General features: G+C 33.8%; 2 protein-coding genes across 3 annotated transcripts; both read right to left on the bottom strand.

Moving 5' to 3' along the window:
* Positions 1-748: 748 nt before the first annotated feature.
* On the bottom strand, positions 749-2,672 carry LOC114176604. Of its 2 annotated transcripts, none has more exons than XM_028061687.1 (3): positions 2,579-2,672; positions 1,975-2,131; positions 749-1,219 (listed from the first exon to the last, which is right to left on the bottom strand). In XM_028061687.1, the coding sequence occupies exons 2-3, from the start codon at positions 2,124-2,126 to the stop codon at positions 1,069-1,071; spliced, it is 303 nt and encodes a 100-aa protein (XP_027917488.1). In that variant the 5' UTR covers positions 2,127-2,131; positions 2,579-2,672; the 3' UTR covers positions 749-1,068. The 2 variants fall into 2 exon arrangements, with proteins under 2 accessions (XP_027917488.1, XP_027917489.1); XM_028061688.1 differs by lacking the exon at positions 2,579-2,672 and adding an exon at positions 2,510-2,533.
* A 13,866-nt stretch (positions 2,673-16,538) lies between these two features.
* LOC114179540 lies at positions 16,539-17,671 on the bottom strand. Its single transcript, XM_028065910.1, has 2 exons — positions 17,399-17,671; positions 16,539-17,270 (listed from the first exon to the last, which is right to left on the bottom strand). The coding sequence occupies exons 1-2, from the start codon at positions 17,568-17,570 to the stop codon at positions 17,041-17,043; spliced, it is 402 nt and encodes a 133-aa protein (XP_027921711.1). The 5' UTR covers positions 17,571-17,671; the 3' UTR covers positions 16,539-17,040.
* Between the last annotated feature and the right edge of the window lie 6,627 nt (positions 17,672-24,298).

Below are 24,298 nucleotides of genomic sequence, written 5' to 3'. Positions count from 1 at the left end.
CAAATATTTGATTGTAGTTAGGTTGGGAGATTATTGTAAATTGCAATTACTAGAATACTAAAGTTTAAAATTTTTCACTAAAATATATGTTCATACTTAAAAATAAACTAAAAAAAATTGTAGTAATAGTTTTAATGTGTGCCACATGGGTTAATTATACTACAAAGATAAGGAAGACACATTAAGATAGAAATTGTTCAAAAGAACTCACTCTTGTAAGTGTGGTTGTGTCCTTAGAGATGTAAGATTTCTGTCCAAAAAAAGAAAAAAAGAAATCGCATCATATATTTGCTTATAGGGTGGGGTGCGACCAGGCGTAAGAGAAGGCCTATATAATGTCTTTTATTTCCTAAACATTACAACCATTTTTAAACAATATTTTATACTGAATTAGGAAAATTATCTTCATAAAAGTTGTAGAACAGTCATAAAAAAATAAAATAAAATAAATTAAAAATATCCCAATGTAATCACGAAAGGTTCCAAACTAACTGCATTCATAACCATAAAACGTTCCCAAAATAAATTCATTCATAATCATAATGCACATTTGGTTTAACTGAAACCACTTTTCAATTTAGCTGAAAATAACATTTAAAAAGGCAAGGTCTTAGAAAATAGTGTTCAATACTCATATTTTATAAAAAAAAATAATAACATACTATTTTTGTAATATATAATATGAAAGAAATAAACTACCTTTTTCTCAAAGAAAAAAATATGTACAATTATTTTTTATTTTAAAAAGTTTATAACAATAATGCTTGAATATTATTATTTAATTTTAAAATATAAAGTCCTGTCAATTGTTACATGCTGATTTAGTTAACACTAAACGCCAAATATTCTTAGGAGGTTACATTCTGATGACCATATTCTTGACGGAGAAACAAAATTCTTGACGTACATAACTTGCTCATAACAAAAAAAGTTTGAGACAACTTCATCAACCAATACAAAGAAATGAGAGTATAAAGACATAGGCCTTCATCTAGAACCGTTGACTATCTATCTCTTCACACTTATTTCTTGTTATGTTCGGACTTTCAAGGTTACTAATTACTTTTGCTACTTCATAGAAAAAATAGAGGCCAATCCCACCCTCCATCCATACAACGTAGACAAGCTGTGCCTTTGAGGAGTAGCAGAAATCATACTTGGTCTCAGAATTTGAAAGGGCTTAAGTACCATCTTGCAGCTACTTGTCTCTGAGGAGGACCTGAATTGATTTTAAAGTTCAGAAATCAAGTAACTAGAATTCAATGGTATTATACCAAGAGTAGATGAAACATACAGAATTAGAGCAGCATTTGGATGTTCATAAGTTAATACTTAAGAGAATTCAATAATTATTTTCCGCATGAATTCAATGGGTATTATATTAAGAGCGCATGAAACATAAATCAGCAATCTCTATGGTAGACTGTTAACAAGCACAGTAGAAGAAATTCATGCAGATCCACAACAGCATTGGTCCAAGTGAATATCCATGACAAGTGGAATTTGGAGAGAGTTGCAAAAAAAATGATGGCAACACACCCTACTACAGGAAATAGTCTCTGTATAAGGATTTTATTCAGTCCTTCAATCACAGATTGCAAAGTAATAGTCAATTTGTTAACTTCGAGAACAATTAGCCTAAGAGACATACTCAGATTTCTAATTAGTTGACCTTCAATTTCCATACAGAAAGAGCGTAGAGGTTAAACTAAATTACTGTTAGGAAAATAAAACGAGCACTTCAAAATTGAATGCATACTCAAGTAATTTAGTGGAATCGGAATGTAATTCCCTCAATACCAAGGAGCATGTTGAAGAAAATGCTAAAAAAGAATGTATTGCTAGGATTCCTCTTGCAAGAAAACTAAAATTGAGTTATAATACGATATCCCTAAAAATCAACAACTACTGCTCGTTCTACACACCACATGGCAATTCAGAACCAGAAAAAGAAAAGGTAAACAGAAGACATACACGGGAGGAGGTGGGACTTCACTTGCAAATGTTGCCAAGCCTTGCCGTTGCTTGTGCTTAGGGTTCCCTGAGCAAATCACATAGATACGTCCTCGACGTTTAACTATCTGACAAAATACACACATCTTCTTCACAGATGACCGCACCTTCATGGCTTCTGAAGAAGGAAAAACCAACAAACAACGATAAACATTCAGAAGCATATTACACTACACCTTAGACGGGTTATAGAAACAAAACATTCCACAACAAGCACATAAATATACGACAATGGAATTAAGTATATAACTATCAATTTCAGTATCATAACCATGTTGATTCGTTGTATAATTGTGCACCTAAAGCAAACAAAAAACTTATGAAGCAAACCAAATGGTGAGTGTTTCTAATAAATCCCTAATCGGTATATCGTGCGAGATTGGAAGTTAATAAAATTGTGTGAAGGTATGGAGTCACTGATGATCTTCTGCTAATAAGATGCATAAGAAACAAATTGTGAGAAAATCGAAAGAAAGGGAAGAAAGAATAGAGATACATGGGTCACAGAATAATTTTAAAAAGTCGAATGAGAATGTGAACGGGGGAACATGGGAAAGAGACGAACCTTGTAGTGAGAGAATGCGAAAGAGGTGAAGAGAGAGGGTATAGGGCAACTGAAACAGCTATGACAATATTTCAAAGCGGTGTCGTCAAAAGTGAGGATAGATTGAGAAGTAGAAAAAAGGTTCTGGGCTTTGGGCAACAAAGACTAAGATTTTACTTCCTACACCCCCTCAATTACTTCCGGCATCCCCAACTTTTCAAAATAACTATTTTACCCCTAGGAAAAGTTATTTGGGATTACATATTTCGGAAATTTTTTGAAACTAATTTTTGGAAATTTTCGGAAGAATATTTCAAGAATAAAAATTTCTAAACAAAATTTCTGAAATAAACTTTTACAATATCATTTTCAAAACAGAATTTCCAAAATATATTTCGAAATAAATTGTTCAGAATGGGTTTTTCGGAAAAAAAAAATCCAAAACTTACAAAATGATTTTTAGAATTTTTCCAAAATATTTGTACATGAGATATATTTCGGAAAGATTTTTCCGAAACACATGAAATATATTTTGAAAAAAAAAATGAATTAAAGTTTTTTTCTGCATTTTTTCTTTTTTTCTTCCTACGCAGTTTTCTCTTTCTTCTTTTAATTTTGCAGCAAGCGGTGACTATGGAGAAAATGATGGTGTATAAGTTTTTTTTCTGCATTTTTTTTTTCTTCCTACCCAGTTTTTTCTCTTGTTTTGCAGCAAGAGGTGACGATGGTGAAAGTGATGGTGTGATGTGGTGCAATGATGAAAAATATTCGAGTCTTTTCCTAGTACTGTAAGGTGCATTTAGTAATTATGGGAATGCAGGAAATAATGGGCCTAAGGCAAATGGATTGTGGCTAGAATCAGGCCCACTATGCATCAGTGGGTATTAGGGGTGGCAAACGGGCCAGCCCGGCCCGTTTTGGCCCGGCCCGTTTTGGCCCGGCCCGTATGTGGCCCGTCAAAAAACGAACCGGGACGGGCCAGCCCGTCAAATAGAAACGGGCCAATAATCACAACCCGTCCCGTATAGGACGAGCTAACGGACCGGGCCGGGCTGACCCGTCTAGTTTTTTTTTTTTAATTTTTTTAATTTTTTTAATTAGTTTTCAAATTTTTTAATTTGTTTTATTTTTAAATTTGTTTATATATACATATAAATTATTATTAAAGTCATACTTAATCAAATAAAATATTATTTTAAATTTTAATTGATTAGTTAATGTTTTTAATTAGATAAATTAAAATAATTATTAAATTTACATATTAAATTATTCAATTATAACTAATAATTCAAACTTAATTTGTAGGTGTTGATGATTTAAATTACAATACTATTATATATTTCTACATTTAAAATATATAATCTAAAAAGTTAATCTTTTTAATTATTTTTATTTTATTTTATTTTTTTAAAACGGGCCAACGGGCCAGGACGGGCCAGCCTGTACTTTGGCCCGTCAAATTGACGGGCTGGACGGGACGGACCAGAATGGGCTGACGGGTTGAAATCTTCAACCCAGCCCGTTCCTTTTAGCACGGGCTGACGGGCTGGCCCGTTGGGCCCAGCCCGTTTTGCCACCCCTAGTGGGTATAAAGCCCGTCATCTCATCTTCCTAATGAGATTATTTCAATTTTAATAAATTAATTTGCATTCATCATAAAACTTTTATTAATGAATACAACTCTTTTACATAAGATAACATAAACCTAATTTGACACTGGGTTTTATTTGACGCGGGAAATCAGAGTTGTAGTTCTTAATTGTAATTTTGATTACAATTACCAACGTAAGTTAGTTATAAAATTATAATTTTTTTCATTTGAGCATTTAGAATGAATAAATAGATTATTTATATTAACTTTTTTTTGTTAAATTATGTCATTCTACTTGTCAAGCAATATCAATTTGGTTGTCATTCTATTTGTCAAGCAATATCAATTTGGTTCTCAATTTTTTTTTGTCTTAATTTGGTCCTTATTTTCTTATAAATGATTTAATTTAGTCCTTACCGTTAGTTTGAATGGACGGTGTTAAAGTCAATGTCATGTGTCAATTTCTGATTATTTTGAATTTTTGAATTTTTTTTTACACGTGTCACTTCACATGTGTGCCACGTGTCAAAATGATTCAATTTGGTATCTAAATTTATTTTTAGTTTCAACTTAGTCCAAATTTTTGTAAAAAATTAAGTAATATTTTCCCTCCTTAAATTGACACTCAACTTAGTTTTTTATAAATCCTATGGTGATATTATTACTAAAATTAACGTTTTTATTAATTATTTTTAGAAATATTTTAAATTAACTTTAAATTCTATACAAAACATTAAACTTTGGTTTTGTTTTGAACTTGAAATTTAGTTTCTAAATTTATGTGTGATAAGTTATATGATTTAATCTTCACTAAGTTTGTATAATATCATATGGTACATTTGATGTATTTATATATGATGACATAATTGTTAATTGTTGAAATTAAGTTTGGGGTTTAACTTTGTTTAATAATAACACTAACAAAAATTTGTTTAAAAATATTTCTACAAATATTTAATAAAAATGTCACTTTTAGTAAGAATATCATCATAAGATTTATAAAAAAGTAAATTGAGTGTCAATTTAAGAAGGGACAATATTACTTTATTTTTACAAAAATTGGGACTAACTTGAAACTAAAAACAAGTATAGGGACCAAATTAAATTATTTTGACACGTGACACAATTGTGAAGTGACATGTGTAAAAAAAATTTAAAAAAAAATCTAAAAATTAAAAAAACAAAAATTCAATAAAACCATAAATGGACACGTGACGTTGACTTTAACACCATTTGATAAAAATTATCGTCAATGACCAAATTAAATCATTTTTACAAAAACAAGAACCAAATTGAGACAACAAAATATTGAATAACTAATTTAACACTACTTGACAAATACAAGGAGTAAAATAATAATTTAACTTTTTCGATATTAAAGTGCTACACAGATAAAAAAAAATAATATCATTTATACTAACATTCTATTAAATTAGGTCTAGATGAAAATTTCACATTACAGTAGTTGCAATTTAAATTTAAATTATAATTTCACTATGATCCAGATTAGCCATATACATACACTATGTTATAAGTCATCAACATTTTTTAAAGTGAAATTAGCGGTTTGATTGTGCTTTTTATTTGTTATTCTTGTGATTATCTGGCCACACGTTTAAATTTAACACAGAATAAACATTTAAATAATTTAAAATTTCTTTGCCAAAATACTTGCGTCGGTTTTTATTAATGGATAACAGCTTACCATGTTTTTTTTTTTTTCACTCAAATTAAAGAACCGCAAAAAATTATATAAAATGAATCGAAATACAGAAAAATTTAAAAGAAAAATACTTTCTATGATTTTTTTTCTGTAAATTCTTTAATATTTGAGAGAATATTTGGAGAAAAAGTGAGTAAAGAGCAACAGAATTAAAAGGCGAAAGCATATGGGAAAATTTGGTATTAAAGTGGTGAAAGACCTACCTCTGTTCCTAACAACGCTAGCTTTGTGTTAATTATGAATAATTTTGTACACGGATTCTCGCCCTACCTGCTCCCATTCCTCCATTTGTAACATCCGTGTCCAAATTGGAAGGAAATTACTAGACACAGCCACACACTTTGTTACTAAAAGTTTTTTGTTCAGATATTTGCAAGTTGTGTACCAGTACCACTATCAATATGCCAACTAAAAATTACTTCATCTTCCAAGCTATCATCAATAAAATAATAATGCATTTCGATATTTTAATTCATTTATGTGTAAAACTAGGTTAATCGTTATGTAGAAGAGTTTGATTATCATAAAACAATAGCGTATGACACATGTTGTATCTCAAAACAACTCAAAAGGGATTATAACTCACATATAGTACTTGTCGTAGATTTATATTCGTCTTTTCCCAAAGTATTAACCAAACATAATTATATTCTTTTACGTTATTTTATATTTATCGTCTAGTTTAGTTTATTAAACATTTTTTAAATTATTGGATTAATTTATTAACTTGAAACTTACAAATTAGAAAATTATTAAATCACAACTAATTTATCAATTAATTTTAGGAGATAGACGATCTTATTATGTTGCATAGATCCAATTCCTATATATAAAAAAATACACTCAGTAATATGTTCTTTAATTTGATGAAACATTTTTTATTCTCACAATGGTCAAAGATTCAAATCATGTTACATAAATAACAGATTAACTGATGTCATTAGAGCACAAGCATTCCAAATTATTTTTAAATGGCATTTGACGCCGCCCCTGTTTACCGGTCATATGGTAAAGAAACTCTTTGCTTACGTTACATGATTTAAATTTTAAAAATTTCATTGAGACTAAACTTATACTTATATTTTTTTAAAATAGTTAATTTTTACATGTTTAAATATGAATTATAATATTATATTTTCAATTTAACTTCATATTAAAAAAAAGAGTTTCGATATTTATAAATAAGATTGACATAATTTCAAAATTTATATTTTAAAAATGATTTTTAATTTGAAATAAGTATATATTTCATTTTATAAGAACTATCATCACATTACATTATTTTTAAACGTTGTATATACATTTTTTCTGTATCTTTGACTTCATTTTTCATCTGCTTGAAAATTAGAGTACATCATTAGACTTTTGGTGTCAAGATCTACAATCCTACCCGATCAGAATCTTGAACAAAGTAAATTCATCTCTTCCTCTTCTTTTAATTCTTGTCAGTAAATTTGCTACATGTTGGGTACAAGGGTTTGTGTGTAATGTTAAAGAACTCAAGGTGAATCTTTATTTAGTTATAAGTGTGTTTTGATCGTTGATCAAAGTTTTGTATGTGAGATAGATAAACTTGTGTGAGGTAGAATTGTGTGAAACACATTTTGAGTTTAGAAGAGTTTATCGAGCTAAAAGAAGCTAAATTAAATTTAAATAGCACTATTAAATGATTGTGAGCCTTGATGATCTGATTTTGAGATTAAAATTAATTGAGAAATTTAATGATTGATTATATGCTTGGTATATGCTTTAATTGAATATCTAATGTGATATTTGATTGCTTTAAATGGTTTTATGATATAATCTTTAAGTTAAGAATGACTATAGATTGATCATACTTAGATGTATTGGATTGACAATTTGTTATGATAGGTTTTAGATGCAAATATATAATTGAATTGTCTATATTGTTGGTTTGACTGATGATCAGAAATTGTTGAAACATCAAATTTACCAAATTTATACTTGTTGAGTTAAAATAGAGTTATAGTTCATTCACGTGAAATATGTTAGGTGGTAAATTGTTGGGTATTGGGCTCCCTTCCTATGTGGAGAAAAGGCCCAAAATTTGAGAAGCCCATGTCTCACTTAAACCTAGTGGAGAGGAGGCTATAAAATAAAGAGAGAGGCAGAACAATAGAGTGAGAATACACTGAAAGCCCTAACACATAGAGGGAGAGGTAGAGGGAAAATTCTGTTCACGTTTTTCATAGAGCTGTCGCAGTAAATTCGGCGCTGCGGATTCGTTCACCGTTGGATCGGGCTGAAATTTTTACAGCAGGTTCGGAACTCATTGCTCTTCATTCTGACCGGTCGGATCTTTGATACGAGGTCTGAGTTGGGAGATATTAATTTCGCACTGCAGCAGTGATTTGTAGAGGTTTTCCTCTCTTGTTCTTCTCTATTTGAAAGCTTTGTTGCTTTGTTATTTGGTTGGGTGTTGGCACTAATTTGTGCTATTGATTAAGACTCTTTTGTACTCTTGTTGATCATAGTGAAGCTATTTCTTTGGTCTGGACGACTCGTGGTTTTTACCCTTGATTTGAGGGGTTTTCCACGTTAAAAATCTTGGTGCCTTTATTTGTGCTTTTGGTGGTTTATTATTGCTGCTCTTTGATTATTGCTCCTCATAGATTCTTGCAAGTTAGGGGAAATTATATCCGCTGCATTCTCTGGTATATTGTTTGTTATTGTTTTCCCCATCAGAGTGGTATCAGAGCTCTTGGTTGGGCTATATTTACTTGCTTGAATGATGGAGGCAAATGCAAAGATGGTTGCTTTGAATGGTACAAATTATCATTTGTGGAAGGGCAAGATGAAAGATTTATTATTTGTCAAGAAATTGCATCTTCCGGTCTTTGCTACACAGAAGCCAGATTCTATGTCTGAAGAAGAATGGGACTTTGAGCACCAACAGGTATGTGGTTTTATTCGGCAATATGTTGAAGATAATGTTTATAATCATATTGCTAATGAGACACATGCCAGAGCTTTGTGGGAGAAGATTGAGTCTTTGTATGCTTCTAAGTCGGGCAATAATAAATTGTATTTGTTAAATTGCTTGATGAATTTGAGGTACAGGGAGAATTCTTCTATTTCTGATCACTTAAATGAGTTTCAAGGGCTCCTAGATCAATTGTCAGGAATGGGCATAAAGTTTGATGACGAAGTTATGGGATTATGGTTGCTTAATACTCTACCAGAGTCTTGGGAGGTATTTCGGGTTTCAATTACGAACTCTGCCTCGAATGGTGTTGTTTCTTTTCAGATGGCAAAGAGCGGTGCTCTTAATGAAGAGATGAGAAGGAAGGCACATGGTTCTTCATCTCAGTCTGAGATGCTTGTTACAGAAGCTAGGGGGAGAAGTCAGAAAAAGGAACATAAAGGTGGTAGAGAGAAGAGTAGGAGCAAGTCCAAGTCAAGATACAAGAATTTAGAGTGCCATTTTTGTCATAAAACTGGACACATTCAGAAATACTGTTTTAAGTGGAAAAAGGAGAACAAAGACAAGAAGGGCAAACAGAGAGAGAATGATCATGATGATGATGATCGTGTCACTACTGCTACAGATGGTGATCTTGTTCTTCTTCGTGACTTTGAGTCCGTTAATCTTGTATCTGATGAGAGCATGTGGATTATTGATAGTGGTGCTACACTGCATGTTACACCTAGGAAGGAGTTCTTCACATCTTACACTTCTGGTGATTTTGGAGTGTTGAAGATGGGTAATGATGGTGAGTCTAAAGTGATTGGTGTTGGTGATGTTTGCCTGCAAACCAACATGGGAGTGCAGTTGTTGCTTAAAGGAGTCAAACATGCTCCGGATGTCCGTTTTAATTTAATCTCTGTGCAGTTGCTTGATGATTGTGGTTATGACAATCACTTTGGTTCTAGTAAATGGAAGCTCACTAAAGGTAACTTGGTTATGGCCAGAGGGGAGAAACAATCTAAATTGTATTGGACTAAAGCTTTGGTTGCTAAAGACAGTGTGAATGCTATGTATATGGAGGCATCTTTGTGGCACCGGAGGCTTGGTCATATAAGTGAGAAAGGGCTTAACTGCTTAGCTAAAAAGGATGTGCTTATGGGATTGAGAAATGCAGAATTGGAGAAATGTTCTCATTGCATGGCTGGTAAACAAACCAGAGTATCTTTTAAGAAGCATCCACCCTCAAGGAAGTCAGAATTACTTGAATTGGTGCATTCTGACGTTTGTGGCCCATTAAAGGTAAAGTCATTTAGTGGTGCACTTTACTTTGTTACTTTTATTGATGATTGTTCCAGGAAGCTATGGGTCTATGCTCTTCAGCGGAAAGGTCAAGTACTTGAAAAGTTCAAGGAATTTCATGCTATGGTTGAGAGGCAATCAGGCAAGAAGCTGAAATGCATCCGTAGTGATAATGGTGGTGAGTACCGTGGACCTTTTGATGTTTATTGCAGGCAGCATGGTATTAGACACGAGAAGACTCCTCCTAAAACTCCTCAGTTGAATGGTCTAGCGGAGAGGATGAACAGGACCTTGGTTGAAAGGGTTACATGTATGCTTTCGGAAGCAAAGTTGCCTAAGCACTTTTGGGGAGAGGCATTGCTTGCAGCTGTGCATGTTATTAATCTCAGTCCCGCAGTTGCTTTGAATACTGAGGTGCCAGACAAAATTTGGTTTGGTAAGAATGTTAGCTATGATCATTTGCGTGTCTTTGGTTGCAGGGCATTTGTTCATGTTCCTAAGGATGAAAGATCCAAGTTAGATAAAAAGACAAGGCAATGTATCTTTATTGGCTATGGTGAGGATGAATTTGGCTACAGGTTTTATGATCCTGTTGAGAAGAAGCTTGTTAGAAGCCGTGATGTACAATTCATGGAAGATCAGACCATTGAAGACATTGATAAGGTGAAGAAGACCACACCCGAGAAAGACAGTAATCTCACTGATGGTAATCCGATGAGGTTGCCCGCTCACAATTTGGAGAATGTTGAAACGGAAGCTCAAGACAATGAGCAACATGGTGATGTTGATGATCAACAGTTTGGAAGTGGAGTAGAGGTTCCAATTGATGATGCTCAAGAGGAACATGATGATGATGACGATCTTGGTGATATACCTGAATCACCTCAAGTCCAACTCAGGAGGTCTAATAGACAGAAACAACCTTCTACAAGGTATTCCTGTGATGAGTACATAACCTTGACTGACGGTGGAGAACCTGAGTGTTTTGAAGAGGCTTTGGATAGTGAAGAGAAGAAACAGTGGCTGGATGCAATGCAAGATGAGATGAAATCTTTGCATGATAATCACACTTACGACTTGGTGAAATTGCCTAAGGGCAAAAGGGCATTGGAAACTAGGTGGATTTTCAGGGTGAAACAAGATTCAAATTCTACGCTTCCAAGGTACAAGGCCAGATTAGTGGTGAAAGGTTTCAGACAGAAAAAGGGTGTTGATTTCAATGAGATTTTCTCACCTGTGGTGAAAATGTCATCCATCAGAACTGTGCTAAGTTTAGCTGCTACTCTTGATTTGGAGGTTGAGCAGATGGATGTGAAGACAGCTTTCCTTCATGGTAATTTGGAGGAAGAGATATACATGAAGCAACCTGATGGTTTTCTTGTTAAAGGCAAGGAAGATTATGTGTGTAGACTAAGGAAGAGTCTATACGGTTTGAAGCAGGCTCCAAGGCAGTGGTATAAGAAGTTTGAGTCTTTTATGTGTGAGCAGGGTTACATGAAGACTACTTCTGATCATTGTGTCTTTGTTAAAAGGTTTTCTAATGATGACTTTATTATCCTGTTATTATATGTTGATGACATGCTTATTGTTGGGAAAGATATTTCCAGAATTGACAGGTTAAAGAAGACACTTGGCGAGTCTTTTGCCATGAAAGACTTGGGAGCTGCTAAAAGGATTCTTGGCATACATATCTCACGTGATAGGAGAGAAAAGAAGATTTATCTATCACAAGAGCAATACATTAGGAAGGTGTTGCAGAGATTCCAGATGGAAAATGCTAAAGCTGTGAGTACTCCTCTTGCTACTCATTTTAAACTGAGTGTTAAACAGAGTCCTTCAAATGAAGTTGAGAAGACCAATATGAGTAGAGTTCCTTATGCATCTGCGGTGGGCAGTTTGATGTATGCGATGGTGTGTACAAGACCAGATATTGCACATGCTGTTGGTACAGTTAGTCGATTTTTGTCAAACCCAGGTAGAGAGCATTGGAATGCTGTGAAATGGATTTTGAGGTATCTTCATGGTACAGTTGATATGAAGCTTTGTTTTGGAGGTGATAAACCTACTTTGATGGGTTACTCAGACTCAGATATGGCTGGGGATATTGATTCCAGAAAGTCCACTTCGGGCTATTTGATAAAGTTTGCAGGAGGAGCTGTGGCTTGGCAATCAAGACTACAAAGGTGTGTAGCGTTGTCTACTACAGAGGCAGAGTTCATTGCTATTACTGAAGCATGCAAGGAGGTGTTATGGTTGAAGAAATTCTTGCAGGAGCTTGGTTTTAGGCAAGATAACTATTCATTGTTTGTTGATAGCCAAAGTGCTATCCATCTTGGTAAGAATCCAACTTTTCATTCTAGATCCAAACATATTGATGTGAGGTATCATTGGATACGTGATGCTTTGGATGCTAAGTTGTTGGAGTTGAAAAAGGTTCATACAGATGATAATGGTGCTGATATGATGACTAAAGCATTGCCAAGAGGAAAGTTTGAAGTTTGTTGTGAGATCGCCGGTTTGGCGGTTATCTCCACATAGTTGTGAGGGGGAGATTTGTTGGGTATTGGGCTCCCTTCCTATGTGGAGAAAAGGCCCAAAATTTGAGAAGCCCATGTCTCACTTAAACCTAGTGGAGAGGAGGCTATAAAATAAAGAGAGAGGCAGAACAATAGAGTGAGAATACACTGAAAGCCCTAACACATAGAGGGAGAGGTAGAGGGAAAATTCTGTTCACGTTTTTCATAGAGCTGTCGCAGTAAATTCGGCGCTGCGGATTCGTTCACCGTTGGATCGGGCTGAAATTTTTACAGCAGGTTCGGAACTCATTGCTCTTCATTCTGACCGGTCGGATCTTTGATACGAGGTCTGAGTTGGGAGATATTAATTTCGCACTGCAGCAGTGATTTGTAGAGGTTTTCCTCTCTTGTTCTTCTCTATTTGAAAGCTTTGTTGCTTTGTTATTTGGTTGGGTGTTGGCACTAATTTGTGCTATTGATTAAGACTCTTTTGTACTCTTGTTGATCATAGTGAAGCTATTTCTTTGGTCTGGACGACTCGTGGTTTTTACCCTTGATTTGAGGGGTTTTCCACGTTAAAAATCTTGGTGCCTTTATTTGTGCTTTTGGTGGTTTATTATTGCTGCTCTTTGATTATTGCTCCTCATAGATTCTTGCAAGTTAGGGGAAATTATATCCGCTGCATTCTCTGGTATATTGTTTGTTATTGTTTTCCCCATCATAAATAGCTCAAAAATAATCAAATTGATCAATCAAATCTCATAGAGAAACATAGTTTTCTAATGTAGTTACGTTTGACGTCAATCAAACACTATCTCACTATCTTAATTGCACTAGGCGAAACTTTAGTACTCTGTGGATGCAAATGTGGCACAAAGCTCACTAACTTGTTAACTTTGAGCGTCACCAAAAAGACCATTGAGTGCAACTTGTAATTTAAAGTTCAAGAACCTCGAAGAATTTTGACATATACGATACTGAAAAAAAAAACTTGATATTGACAAAAAAAACTTTGACGTGTATGAGATTTTGATTTGTCCAATACCAGATAACCATTTCCGATACTAAAAAAAAAAGACAATTCTATTTGATATTGATTGAAAAATAATTTTTAAGAAACGTATTTTCTTGTGTATAATTCTTTAAAAAATGAAAGGTGGTTGGTTAATGGCAGATTGTTGAAAAGAACAATATAAATTGAAAATTTTCCAAATTCACTTTTTTCTTTAAACCCTTGTATAATTATCCCAATAGGTGCTTGCTTGCCGATTCCCAGACAAAATAAGTAACTTTTTTTACATGGCGAACATATCAAACACAACACAACCATAACTATCATAGATATAGAAGAGGTAAATCAGGAGAACATTATTGGTTGGCATTGTTTACACATAAAAAGAAGGAATGGTCGATAACCTCCATCTAGGTAAAAAACATGCCATCTTTTCTTTTCTTCACAACATAGAGAGAGCCACGTACCCATTGCATGACCCACATGGAAAGAACCCTATGTTTCCGAGAAGCTTCCTTTTTCTTTTCCTTCTACAAAAAATAAGTTGATGAAGTCACAGAGAAAGTGAATCTACTATGAATGGGTCAGATTTGCATATGTCATATTGCTTTGTGGCTGCCGTTTTTGAATGCGAGGGTGTGTCACACCCCACCCAAATTGGCTTTTCCCAACTGAGTTTTCATTAGTTTTCACTTAAAACCCCCCACATCACCAACCACGGACAACATTGCTGCCAATAAGAGTCTCAAAGGTAAAGGGTCACCACGACCACCAATGATTTCAGTAATATATTATATATCAAGGCGCACCACATGTTTGAATAAAAAAACTTTATCTTGGGGATCCCTTGTCACTCTAGTTTTCAAATCATAGCAGCATAGCGAACACCAATAATATGCTTCCAAGTTCCTAGGACTAAGAAACTAAACGAACATCCATCCAACCACGCTGTTCAATTTTTCGCATTACTGAATAACCATAGAAGATACCCTCGTTAGGATAATTAGACAAGGGGACCATGCACAGGTAAAATCTCAATTCATCTATAGCTAATATGTGCTAATATGTTCATTGACAATAACTATTTTTTGTCAAAATCATACGAGTTAGATAAAAATTTGTGTGGAAAAAGTTGGAACAAAGCATATCCTCACCGATCATTACTCTTATCCTTAGCTAAAAAGTGTCGCGGTTCTTTTCCAACATGAGATTTCACGGTTGGGCCATTAATATCAACTTTTTTCTTTTCGAAGAGTGTGCAATGGATAATGGGTAATTTGTTTCTCTCATGTCTGTTTTGGCAGATCAAAGAAAGCTATAAAGAAGCTGAGAGAATTCCATAATTGCAGGGATTTCCACTTCTTTAACCATTGTTTAATCAGAAGAGCCTGCCAAGGAAAGAAATAAGAGTATTTTAATGCAACGTTCAAGACTTTTCGGGCCCTGGAGGGCCAAAGTTAGTTTTAAAATATTTTATATTCACAAATCACATGGTTTTGTTGCCTTCTATATTTCAAACTGAATGATTGCCGCACTGTCATGCTGCACACTGCTTTTATTTTTATTGTATAGTTCATAATTTTACCCCTTACCAAAAAAGCTTTCTCCTAATTTTGTTGCTATTAACATCACTCTGGTCCCAAATTATAATTTATGAATTTTAACCGGTTCAAATCAATCAGAAATCCTTGTAATTTGTAAACAGACCTCCTAAACTCATAGTTAAGTGGTAATTATGCAGAGACATTTACAATAAAACGCTATTACTTGTTTTTTTTAATATTATTATTTTGCTGGTTTTCCCAGCCGAAAGAATTTACCTTTTGATTGTTTGTCCCTGGGGTGAAATATGATTGGGTCAAGTTGCAACCAGTGGCACGAGAAGTTCACATGGGTTGTCCAATGATAACAGAAGCATGTTGGGGTGATGAAAGGGGGATGTAGACATGGTGGTGCCATTCCAATTTCTCTTGTTTCTGATTGGTTGGGCTGATCAGTCAAACACTGAATATGTGTTTGTTTGGCTACCGACCCCTTGGAATTTTGGAACATGCAACTACTTTCACGCCAACAATGCCGAATAATTTATTGCTAAAATAAACCATAATGACGTAAGATACAAAAAAGAGAGCGAGAAATTATGGGACGCACAGATAGGGTAAGAGCCCCCACACACTGCAAACTCGTAAATTTGCTTTCAAATACATGCAGGGCTAGAAGGAATGAGACAAAGGAGCTGATCTAAAGATTCTGTTCCGCAATGAATGCAAAACAACTTAACTAACCAATTTTTCTGTTGCCCATGTTGCTCTCTGGAGCCCTTCTGCTTTTGCTTGTCTCCAACACCCATTAGCTATGTCTATGTGTCTTAATAAGCTGGTTTTGGCGACAACCCAACAAATTTCAGATTTTACACAATAGCTTCTTGCTTTCATCCTTTTCCCCCTCTCTTTTTGGGGCTGGTAACGTTGGAGTTGTCGATTTTACAATTAAAAATGTTTTTGGGAATACACTCTCCAATAGATTGTATTGAATGAAACTGAAATTGAGACAGACACTTAAGTCTTGTTCAGTGGAAAAGATAAAAAGAAACAGTCCATGAGTTTCACTTGGGTCCTGAAAACCAGTGGTGATAAAAAGAAAAGGACTAAAATTCAACCTTAAAATATCGGGCAAATTTAGGTCTCAGATTTTTTAATGTTTGGTTGTGAGTTTGGGTGAATTTGGAAAGTAATGGACAATTTGTTAGATTTAATATTATCATGAGGTGAACACGAGAATTTGTTTAAGTGACGTTAATGAGGTTAGGTCAATTTCAGTTCTTAATTTAACAAGTGCGTTGCTTGTGGAGAAAGAAAGGCAACTCTGTTTTGCCCATGCTCATCTTCATACTGCAGTAACTATACATAACTTAGAAGAAGTCATAAATATCTTGACGAATAAAAAGCACACAACATTTTGTAAAATTATCCCACGCGAGGCAGAGATATATGAAGGAGAAAAACAGAAAGTTACAAGCAACTGCATCCGTGTTAGGATCCTCCATCAATAAAAACCACACAGTTCTTTCTTTACATTCAAAGTGAACACAAAATAATTGTTCTACGGAGAAAGAGAAAAAGTAGTTGTATATGTACAAGAAAAATTACTTGAATCTGGCGAGAAATGGATGTGTTGAGCAGAAATTAATGTGGAGAGGGGGCAGAAGAAGATTATCCAAAAATATGAATAAAATCCTCTTCACGATTCACAAGGCACTAAACCCTGTGTCCAATCACCTCATCGAAGAGAGCAACCGTGAGGGTTTGTGGTGGACCCTCCCGCAGCAGCTTCTACACTAGTTGTTATAAAAGAGGAAAGAGAGAAGCATAATCACAGAATATTCAGTCTTTTGAGTCACAGAAAAACCAAAATCAACAAGAGTAGGCCAATCGCTGGGCCACACGATCCCTGAGAATTCCATTATACAGAGCAACCCTGTTCGTGGGCATTTCTCCATTCTTCATATCCTCGTTGGAACTCTTCAGAACCTTCTTCGATCGCGATATTCGGTTCCTGAACTCTTGTCCGTCTCTGCAGGACTCAACCACGTCCTCCGCGAAGTGCACGCGTTTCATCTTCTTCTTCTTGCTCTTCTTCCCAGCTGCACAAGAACAACCCCACAACAACTGTGTCAGCAAAATATAGCAGTGCAAAAACAAAAGACAGGTTCTTGGGCGTGTGTTTGTGAATGTGTTAGCGTGGAGAAACAGAGTGGAGGCGGGGACCCACCGTTGGATATGCAAGATCGCAGAACCGGCGGCGAAGAAGGCGGGATTTGGTGAAGGGCGAACTGGGGAGGCGGAAAAGATTTCTGCAGGCGGAGAGCGAGGAGGATGACTGTGCCGGAGACGGCCATGGCGGTGGCGACCGCCACCCCTTGCGCGCTTATCATCGAACACATGGGTGAAAGAAAGAAAAGAGAAGTTTTTTGGGTTGTGATGAATGAATGGGTTGTTGTGAAGAAGTGGAGAATGATGAATGCGAAGTTTTTGTGTGTGGGGATGACCAATTTTATATAGTAATGGGTGAAGTATAAGTGCAGCAGCAGTTGCCAGCGATAATTACTATAATATAATAATAATATTGTCTTAATAATATTTTAAACAAAATAAAATAAATGCAACACAACACTATTTATTAATATTAAAGAATGACTTCAGAGATGAGGTAGACGGGGAATACTACGCCCTGTTGCTGGTATTTTATATCTTTACTGTCGCATTAATATTTTTATAAAATTTAAGGTGATTGATTAATTAGTAACGATGTTCATACAAGAATATTTGATAAAAATTTGTTCTTAAAGCTTGTGAAAATAAGGATTGTGTGATTTGATTTTGAAGGAAGAAGGAAAGACAATAGGATAGGATGTGGTTTTGCAAATTGCAACCCAATGATGTGATGCACAGTAATACCCACAGTACTGAGTGGCGCGTGGCTTGCACACTCCTTTTAGAAATGGATAATAAGCTACATTGTAATTATTGGATGTGAGAATAAAAGACCACTGAAGATTCCTTTCACAATGGATAAATTGTCTCAGCTTCATTATTAACATCTAATTTAATTTGACAGATCCCAGATTTTTGTCTCTGTTTCATTTTTAAAACCCTAACTATTTAAATTGTCTGACATTGTTTACGTGTTTTTCTTCTCCAAAGTTGTTATGTGAGAATACGAGTAAACATATTCATTTTTATTAAGGTTATTATTCCAATTATCATTCCACGTGTTTGGATGAGTAAAAGTATTTTTATAAATAAATATTCCACGATTAGAATTAAGTTATTTATCAATTATTCTATCGTTATTCTCTTACATAACTTTTAATTTATTCAAAAACTAAATCATATGCACGAAATATTTTTTGCTTTCTATTTCTATTTTTATTGAGTTGTCCTCAGAGTATTTATGAATAAATTGTCTAAACATTTGGAACAAAAATTCAACCGAACATAACACAATCATCTTTACATTCAAATCTTATAGATTACAATTTATTGTTAAGAGTGTTTTGATTTTAATAATGCCAAAAAAAATCAAAATTTATTTCATTTTTTTTCAAACGTAATATATACAAATACAAATGAAAAATAGAATAAATAACAATAGTAATATTACAAAATTAATTACATGTCCACCAAATTAGCTACTAACAACATCTTAAATAATAAGTCATATTATTAATTACATGTCCATCGAATAAATGAACATTATTAGTACATTAATCTATTAATGTATTTAAGTAAGATTAAGTTCAATTTTTTTACTAAATTTTTTTGTGTCATTTTTTTTAGTATTAAAAACACATTATTGTAGTACTTTAAAGATAATTTTAATATATTTTAAAATTAATGATTATATGGGAAAGAAACAACAGAAAAGCAGTAGAAAAAAAAATAATATAAAACTCAAACTCATGTATATAATAAAATGCATTTCTTTATTAACCTTTGAACACGTAAATCAACTTAAATGATACTGCTTCAATCTTATCAATAAACTCGAATTCAAACTTTGAGTATAAAATTACATAATACTTAAAAGACAAATTTCATTTTTATAACAGGAATAAATATTACAAAAAAATGCAATTTTTTTGAATGATTACTTTTTATTTAAAATATTTGAAAGACTATTTTATTGCATCCCTCACTTTTGATATGAAAACAATTTTTAATATACAAAATTTTACATTTTTTTATGACTAGTTATTCATTTCAAAACCGTGACAAATGCTGAAAACAGACACATTCATGCCTTTTGCTCATATTAACGAAACAGGTTCATGCTTTTATTTTTTTTCTCCACCCAATTATCTCAATCTCGTTTCATTTTCATTTGTTTTTTTCTTAAAAAGTTTACACAACTATACTACACTTAATCTTAAACACATATTTTATATTAAATTAAAAATAATGATATTGTTATATATTTTATAAATCTACATTCATGTTTTTCTATTTTAAAAAAGCCACACAATTACAACCTTCTGTGTTTTATTAAACAATTACAACACTCAATTGCAGTGAAATGTTATATTATAAACTTTTAAAGCATAAAAAATTATAATTATAGATATCTGATTTGTCAAAATCAATATACATATCATTGATATGATATTAAAAATTGAATTAATAGAAGAAGTGTATGTAAAATGTTATTAAAGATATTATTATTCACCTAGAACTACTCATCGAATACCAATATTTCAGTTATAATCTAAGATATATTTGTTTGTTTAATGGCGATAGTTAAAAATAACGGAAAAATAAAACATAAAAATGCCTTTTTTATAAAGCAATGTTGCTTCTAAAAACTAGTTTTCTATTTTGATTTGTTTTTCTTATTTTATTAAACGAATTATATAATTGTGTTAATAATTTATTAGAAGGTTATCTTTTGCCAAGAAACTGCCCTGTCTTTAATTTCGTCAACATTTGAAAACCGACACATGAAACAGATGTAAACTTTATTTAATGATTATATAACAGGATAAGAGAATATAACATAATAAGATAAAAAATATAATAAAAGAATAAATCATAATAGTATATAAAACGGTGGATAATATAGTTTGAATTTGTGTGCCACAATAATTATAATACATACATAATATGATAAATAAAAACTTGTCCATTTTTTTTATATAAATTAGTAATATCCCAATTATATTTTTTATATAGCAGCTTTTTTCCTAAAAGTATAAACTAATTGTATAAACCATCATATTATAATTTAAACATACAGGTCATGATTATTTATAAAAAGTCAATCTTATTAAATCAATCCAACTTTTCTTTAAAATAACTATTTTATTTCGATCGATATAATAAATTAACATTCAGAAATGATAACGAGTCGGTTAGACATAAATACCTGCAACTTAATTTGCAATAAAAAATTTTACTTGCTATTCATATTAGTATTCGTCTAAGCGAATATTTTAAAATCTAAACATATCTATAGATATTTGCAAATATTTAAAAAAATATATTTTATAAATATTTAAAATTAAATGTAAATAAAATTACAAAAAAGGTAAAATTAAATTAAATTAAATTAAAATTTCATTTCATTTCATTTAATAAAATTTAATTTTAATTAAATTAATTTAATAAAACATAAATTTAGTTTTAATTTTAATTTTTTAGATACCACTGATACAGGTACAGGTAGTATGATACTCGTATCCAACCTATTTGTAAATGAATACTTTTCGTTACTTGAGAATAACAATTATCCATGAATATCAACTATTTGTCACGAATTTTATCAGCAGATATCCAATATTTTTACTAGGGGTAGGCATGGATTGGATATTTAATGATCCAATCCACATCCATTTTATATCCAAATAATTGGATTAGATTTTTGACCCAAATCCATTTTTTTAGCAAAAGTAGTTTGGATTTTTTTAGAATCCAGATCCAAATATTTGGATTAAGATTTAAATCCAATCCAAATATTTGGATCAAGTTTAAAATCCAGAATCCATTTTTAATAAAAGAAATTTAAATTGAATTTCTTAAAACTTGTGTCATTAAGGCCCGAATGACTCGGATGAGATCGACGATCCGGACGGACCCGACAACCTGGACGATCAAGACTGGCCCGATGACCCGAACGGGCTCGACAACCCGAACGGGCCGGACAATCCGAACGGGCCCGAAAACACAAACAGGCTCGACGACGCGAACGGGCCGGACGACCCGAATGGGACCAACGACCCAGACGACCCGAACGGACAGGTCCAAATAGTCGGGCCCAATCGGGTAGTCGGGCACGATCGAATCGTGGGGCCATCTGGGTCGTCAGGTACGTCAAGGTCATCAGGCCCGTCTGAGTCGTCGGGCCCATCCGGGTCATAGGGCCCGTTCGGGACGTCGAGCCCGTCTAGGTCGTAGGGCCCGTCCGGGTCGTAGGGCTCGTTCGTGTCATCGTGTCATCCGGGTCGTAAGGCCCGTGTAGGTCGTCAGGCTCATCCGGGTCGCCAGGCCCGTTAGGGTCGTCCAAGTTGTCATGTCCGTCCGGATCGTCGGGCCCATTTGGGTCGTCCGACCCGTTCGTGTCGCCGTGCCCATCCGGGTCGTAAGGCCCGTGTAGGTTGTTAGACCCATCCTGGTCGTCGGGCCCGTACGGGTCTTCGGGCCCGTCCGGGTCATCGGGTCGTCTGGGTCGTCATGACCATTCGGGTCGTCTGGCCCGTACGGGTCATTGGGCCCGTCTGGGTCATCGGGCCATCTGGGTCGTCAGTCCCATCCGGGTCGTCAGGCCCGTACGAGTCTTCGGGCCCGTCCGGGTCATCGGGTCGTCTGGGTCGTCAGGCCCATCCGGGTCGTCGTGCCCGTCCGGGTCGCCAGGTCGTCCGGCCCATCCGGGTCTTCGGGCCCGTTCAGGTTGTCAGGCATGTTCAGGTTTTTGGGCCTACCTGACTCATTCGAGTCTTTAGGCTGCCTAACCTGTTTTCGTCATTGGTTCTGCCTGGTCCGTTCGGGTTTTCGAGTCCGTGTGACTCATCAGGTCATTGGGCCTGATCGACTCGTTCGGTTTGTCGGGCCTGCCTATCTCGTTCATATCTTTAGGCCCGCCCAACCTCTTATGGTTGTCGGGCCTGTTCGATCCGTATAGGTCGTCGAGCAAGGCCCATCCAAGTCTGAATTTAGTATAGTTCCTCTCAACCTTTAGTCTAACCCAACTAAAAATTTAAATTGAAAATTTGGATTGGATTTTTTGGATTATCCATATTTAAAAATCTTGATTTATAAAATGGATATCCAATCCATAAGATATATCAAATGTAAATTAGATTGGAATCCATATCCATTAAATGAATTTTAAATGGATTAGATTTTTAATAAAATGAATTATAAATGGAGTGGATTGGAGCAAAAATGGATTGAATCAAGAAAATTAAATTTTTTGTCCACCCCTAATTTTTACCATCTCTAATTATATTATATCATGCAGATAGAATAAATAATAAAATATAATAATTATTCCATTATATTGTGCACACAAAACAGCTTAAAATTTGCATACACAACTTGCATAGCAGAAGCAGAAAGAAAGGCAGAAAATAATGTCTGAAACAGAAGAATGTGAGTGTCAGCATAAGCGTGAATGTCATTATCGTACGAAGAAAAGAAAGAGAAAGTAAAGAAGAAGAAAAGGAAATGGGAAAAAGCAAAGGAAAGCACCATTTATTCCAATAAACCAATCTTCTGTCATCCATGACGTCAATGTCAGGCCCATAGACTCTAATCACACTGGGCCCATAGTCTAATCTCACTGGGCCCACATTTTTTTTTCAAAAATAATATTTAAAGCCTTTATAACATTTTTTTAATGAACAACTTTTACGTATGATTCCAGAACCAGCTACATCATACTACATTCGTAGACTTTGAATTTTAAATGTGAATTAAACTCGGTTCTTTCAACATCGACTTACGTTTAATTTCATTTTAAAAGTATAGTATATTTCTTATCTTAAAAAATGTGAACTAGGTTAAGTAGAATAGATAAGTTATACATGTAATTAATATAATTGAAATATTTTAAATTAATCGTTAGTTAAAAGTATTTAAATCATAATACTAATTTTAGAAATCTTATATTTTATAATTTTAAGAAAAAATATATTCCTTATCAGAAGCCTTCTCTACAATCATTTTCCATCATTTTCCTCACCTCTTACTTTCTCTCTTTGTTTTGACCAACCTCTTCCACCAATTTCATAACATCTTCTGCAATTTCAAAACATTATCTCTCTTGGTGTTGCCCTCACTTTCATCTCTTCCTTTTCTTTAAACAAATATTTCTTTTTCTTGCTAGAAATGGTTTTATAAAATAAATATTGAAAACAAAAACAGAATATTTTTAAAAGAGTTTTCTCTCGTCATTATTTTTTTCTCCGTCCATTTTATCTTACATTAGCTCTTTTAGTATTTTTTTTTTTATGATAGATGATTTTTCTTGAATCCTATGGTACAGAAGAGATGTGACAAAATTGAAGTTGTAACTAGATTTTCAGAAAACTTGTAGTCGATAAATTCCCTTAGAATAGACTGAAAAGTTGGTGAAGAAAATGTAACCATAAAACATTTCGTATTACTAACTTACTCTTCTTATTATCATATGTTGAGTATAATTTGTAGTAGCTTAGGGATTTTGGAAGCATTAGTAATCCATTAATCAATGTTATTATTTCCCGTCAATAAATACGTAACCCTGTTCCAAACGCAACCTCCACTCTCCCTCTCACACACAATTATTATAATGAAAAATATCTTTTGAATTGTAAACCAATTTTAACTTAGAAGAATAAATTATTTTATGTATAACAATTTTAGTGTGAAATGAGATGTTCACTCATTTATCATGAGTGTGAATACATTTATTTTGTCATTGCCAATATAAATCATTTTTATTGATTGGAAATGATGTATTGGATTATGCATAGTATTATTAAATATAAGTACAATCGTATACTTTAATTTTGTGGTATATATACTCTAAAATATAAATTTATGAAAATATTAATTTAAACTAATCAATTTAGTCATTTATATATATAATACAATATGAAGGTTGTATCTTTATATTTTTTATTAGATTCTATGAGTA

This window comes from Vigna unguiculata, chromosome 3 (genome assembly GCF_004118075.2).
Source record: "Vigna unguiculata cultivar IT97K-499-35 chromosome 3, ASM411807v1, whole genome shotgun sequence".
Classification (NCBI taxonomy): Eukaryota; Viridiplantae; Streptophyta; class Magnoliopsida; order Fabales; family Fabaceae; genus Vigna; species Vigna unguiculata.
The sequence above is the reverse complement of the archived record's forward strand: the minus strand, read 5'-3'. Positions and strand labels throughout refer to the sequence as shown.

What these genes read in the sequence shown, in the direction of transcription:
- LOC114176604 (XM_028061687.1), bottom strand. Translation starts at nt 2,126, where the DNA reads ATGAAGGTGCGGTCATCTGTGAAGAAGATGTGTGTATTTTGTCAGATA. An exon ending in GAAGTCCCACCTCCTCCCGT is followed by an intron (nt 1,220 to 1,974) that starts GTATGTCTTCTG and finishes AAATCAATTCAG; the next exon opens with GTCCTCCTCAGAGACAAGTA.
- LOC114179540 (XM_028065910.1), bottom strand. Translation starts at nt 17,570, where the DNA reads ATGTGTTCGATGATAAGCGCGCAAGGGGTGGCGGTCGCCACCGCCATG. An exon ending in GCGATCTTGCATATCCAACG is followed by an intron (nt 17,271 to 17,398) that starts GTGGGTCCCCGC and finishes GTTCTTGTGCAG; the next exon opens with CTGGGAAGAAGAGCAAGAAG.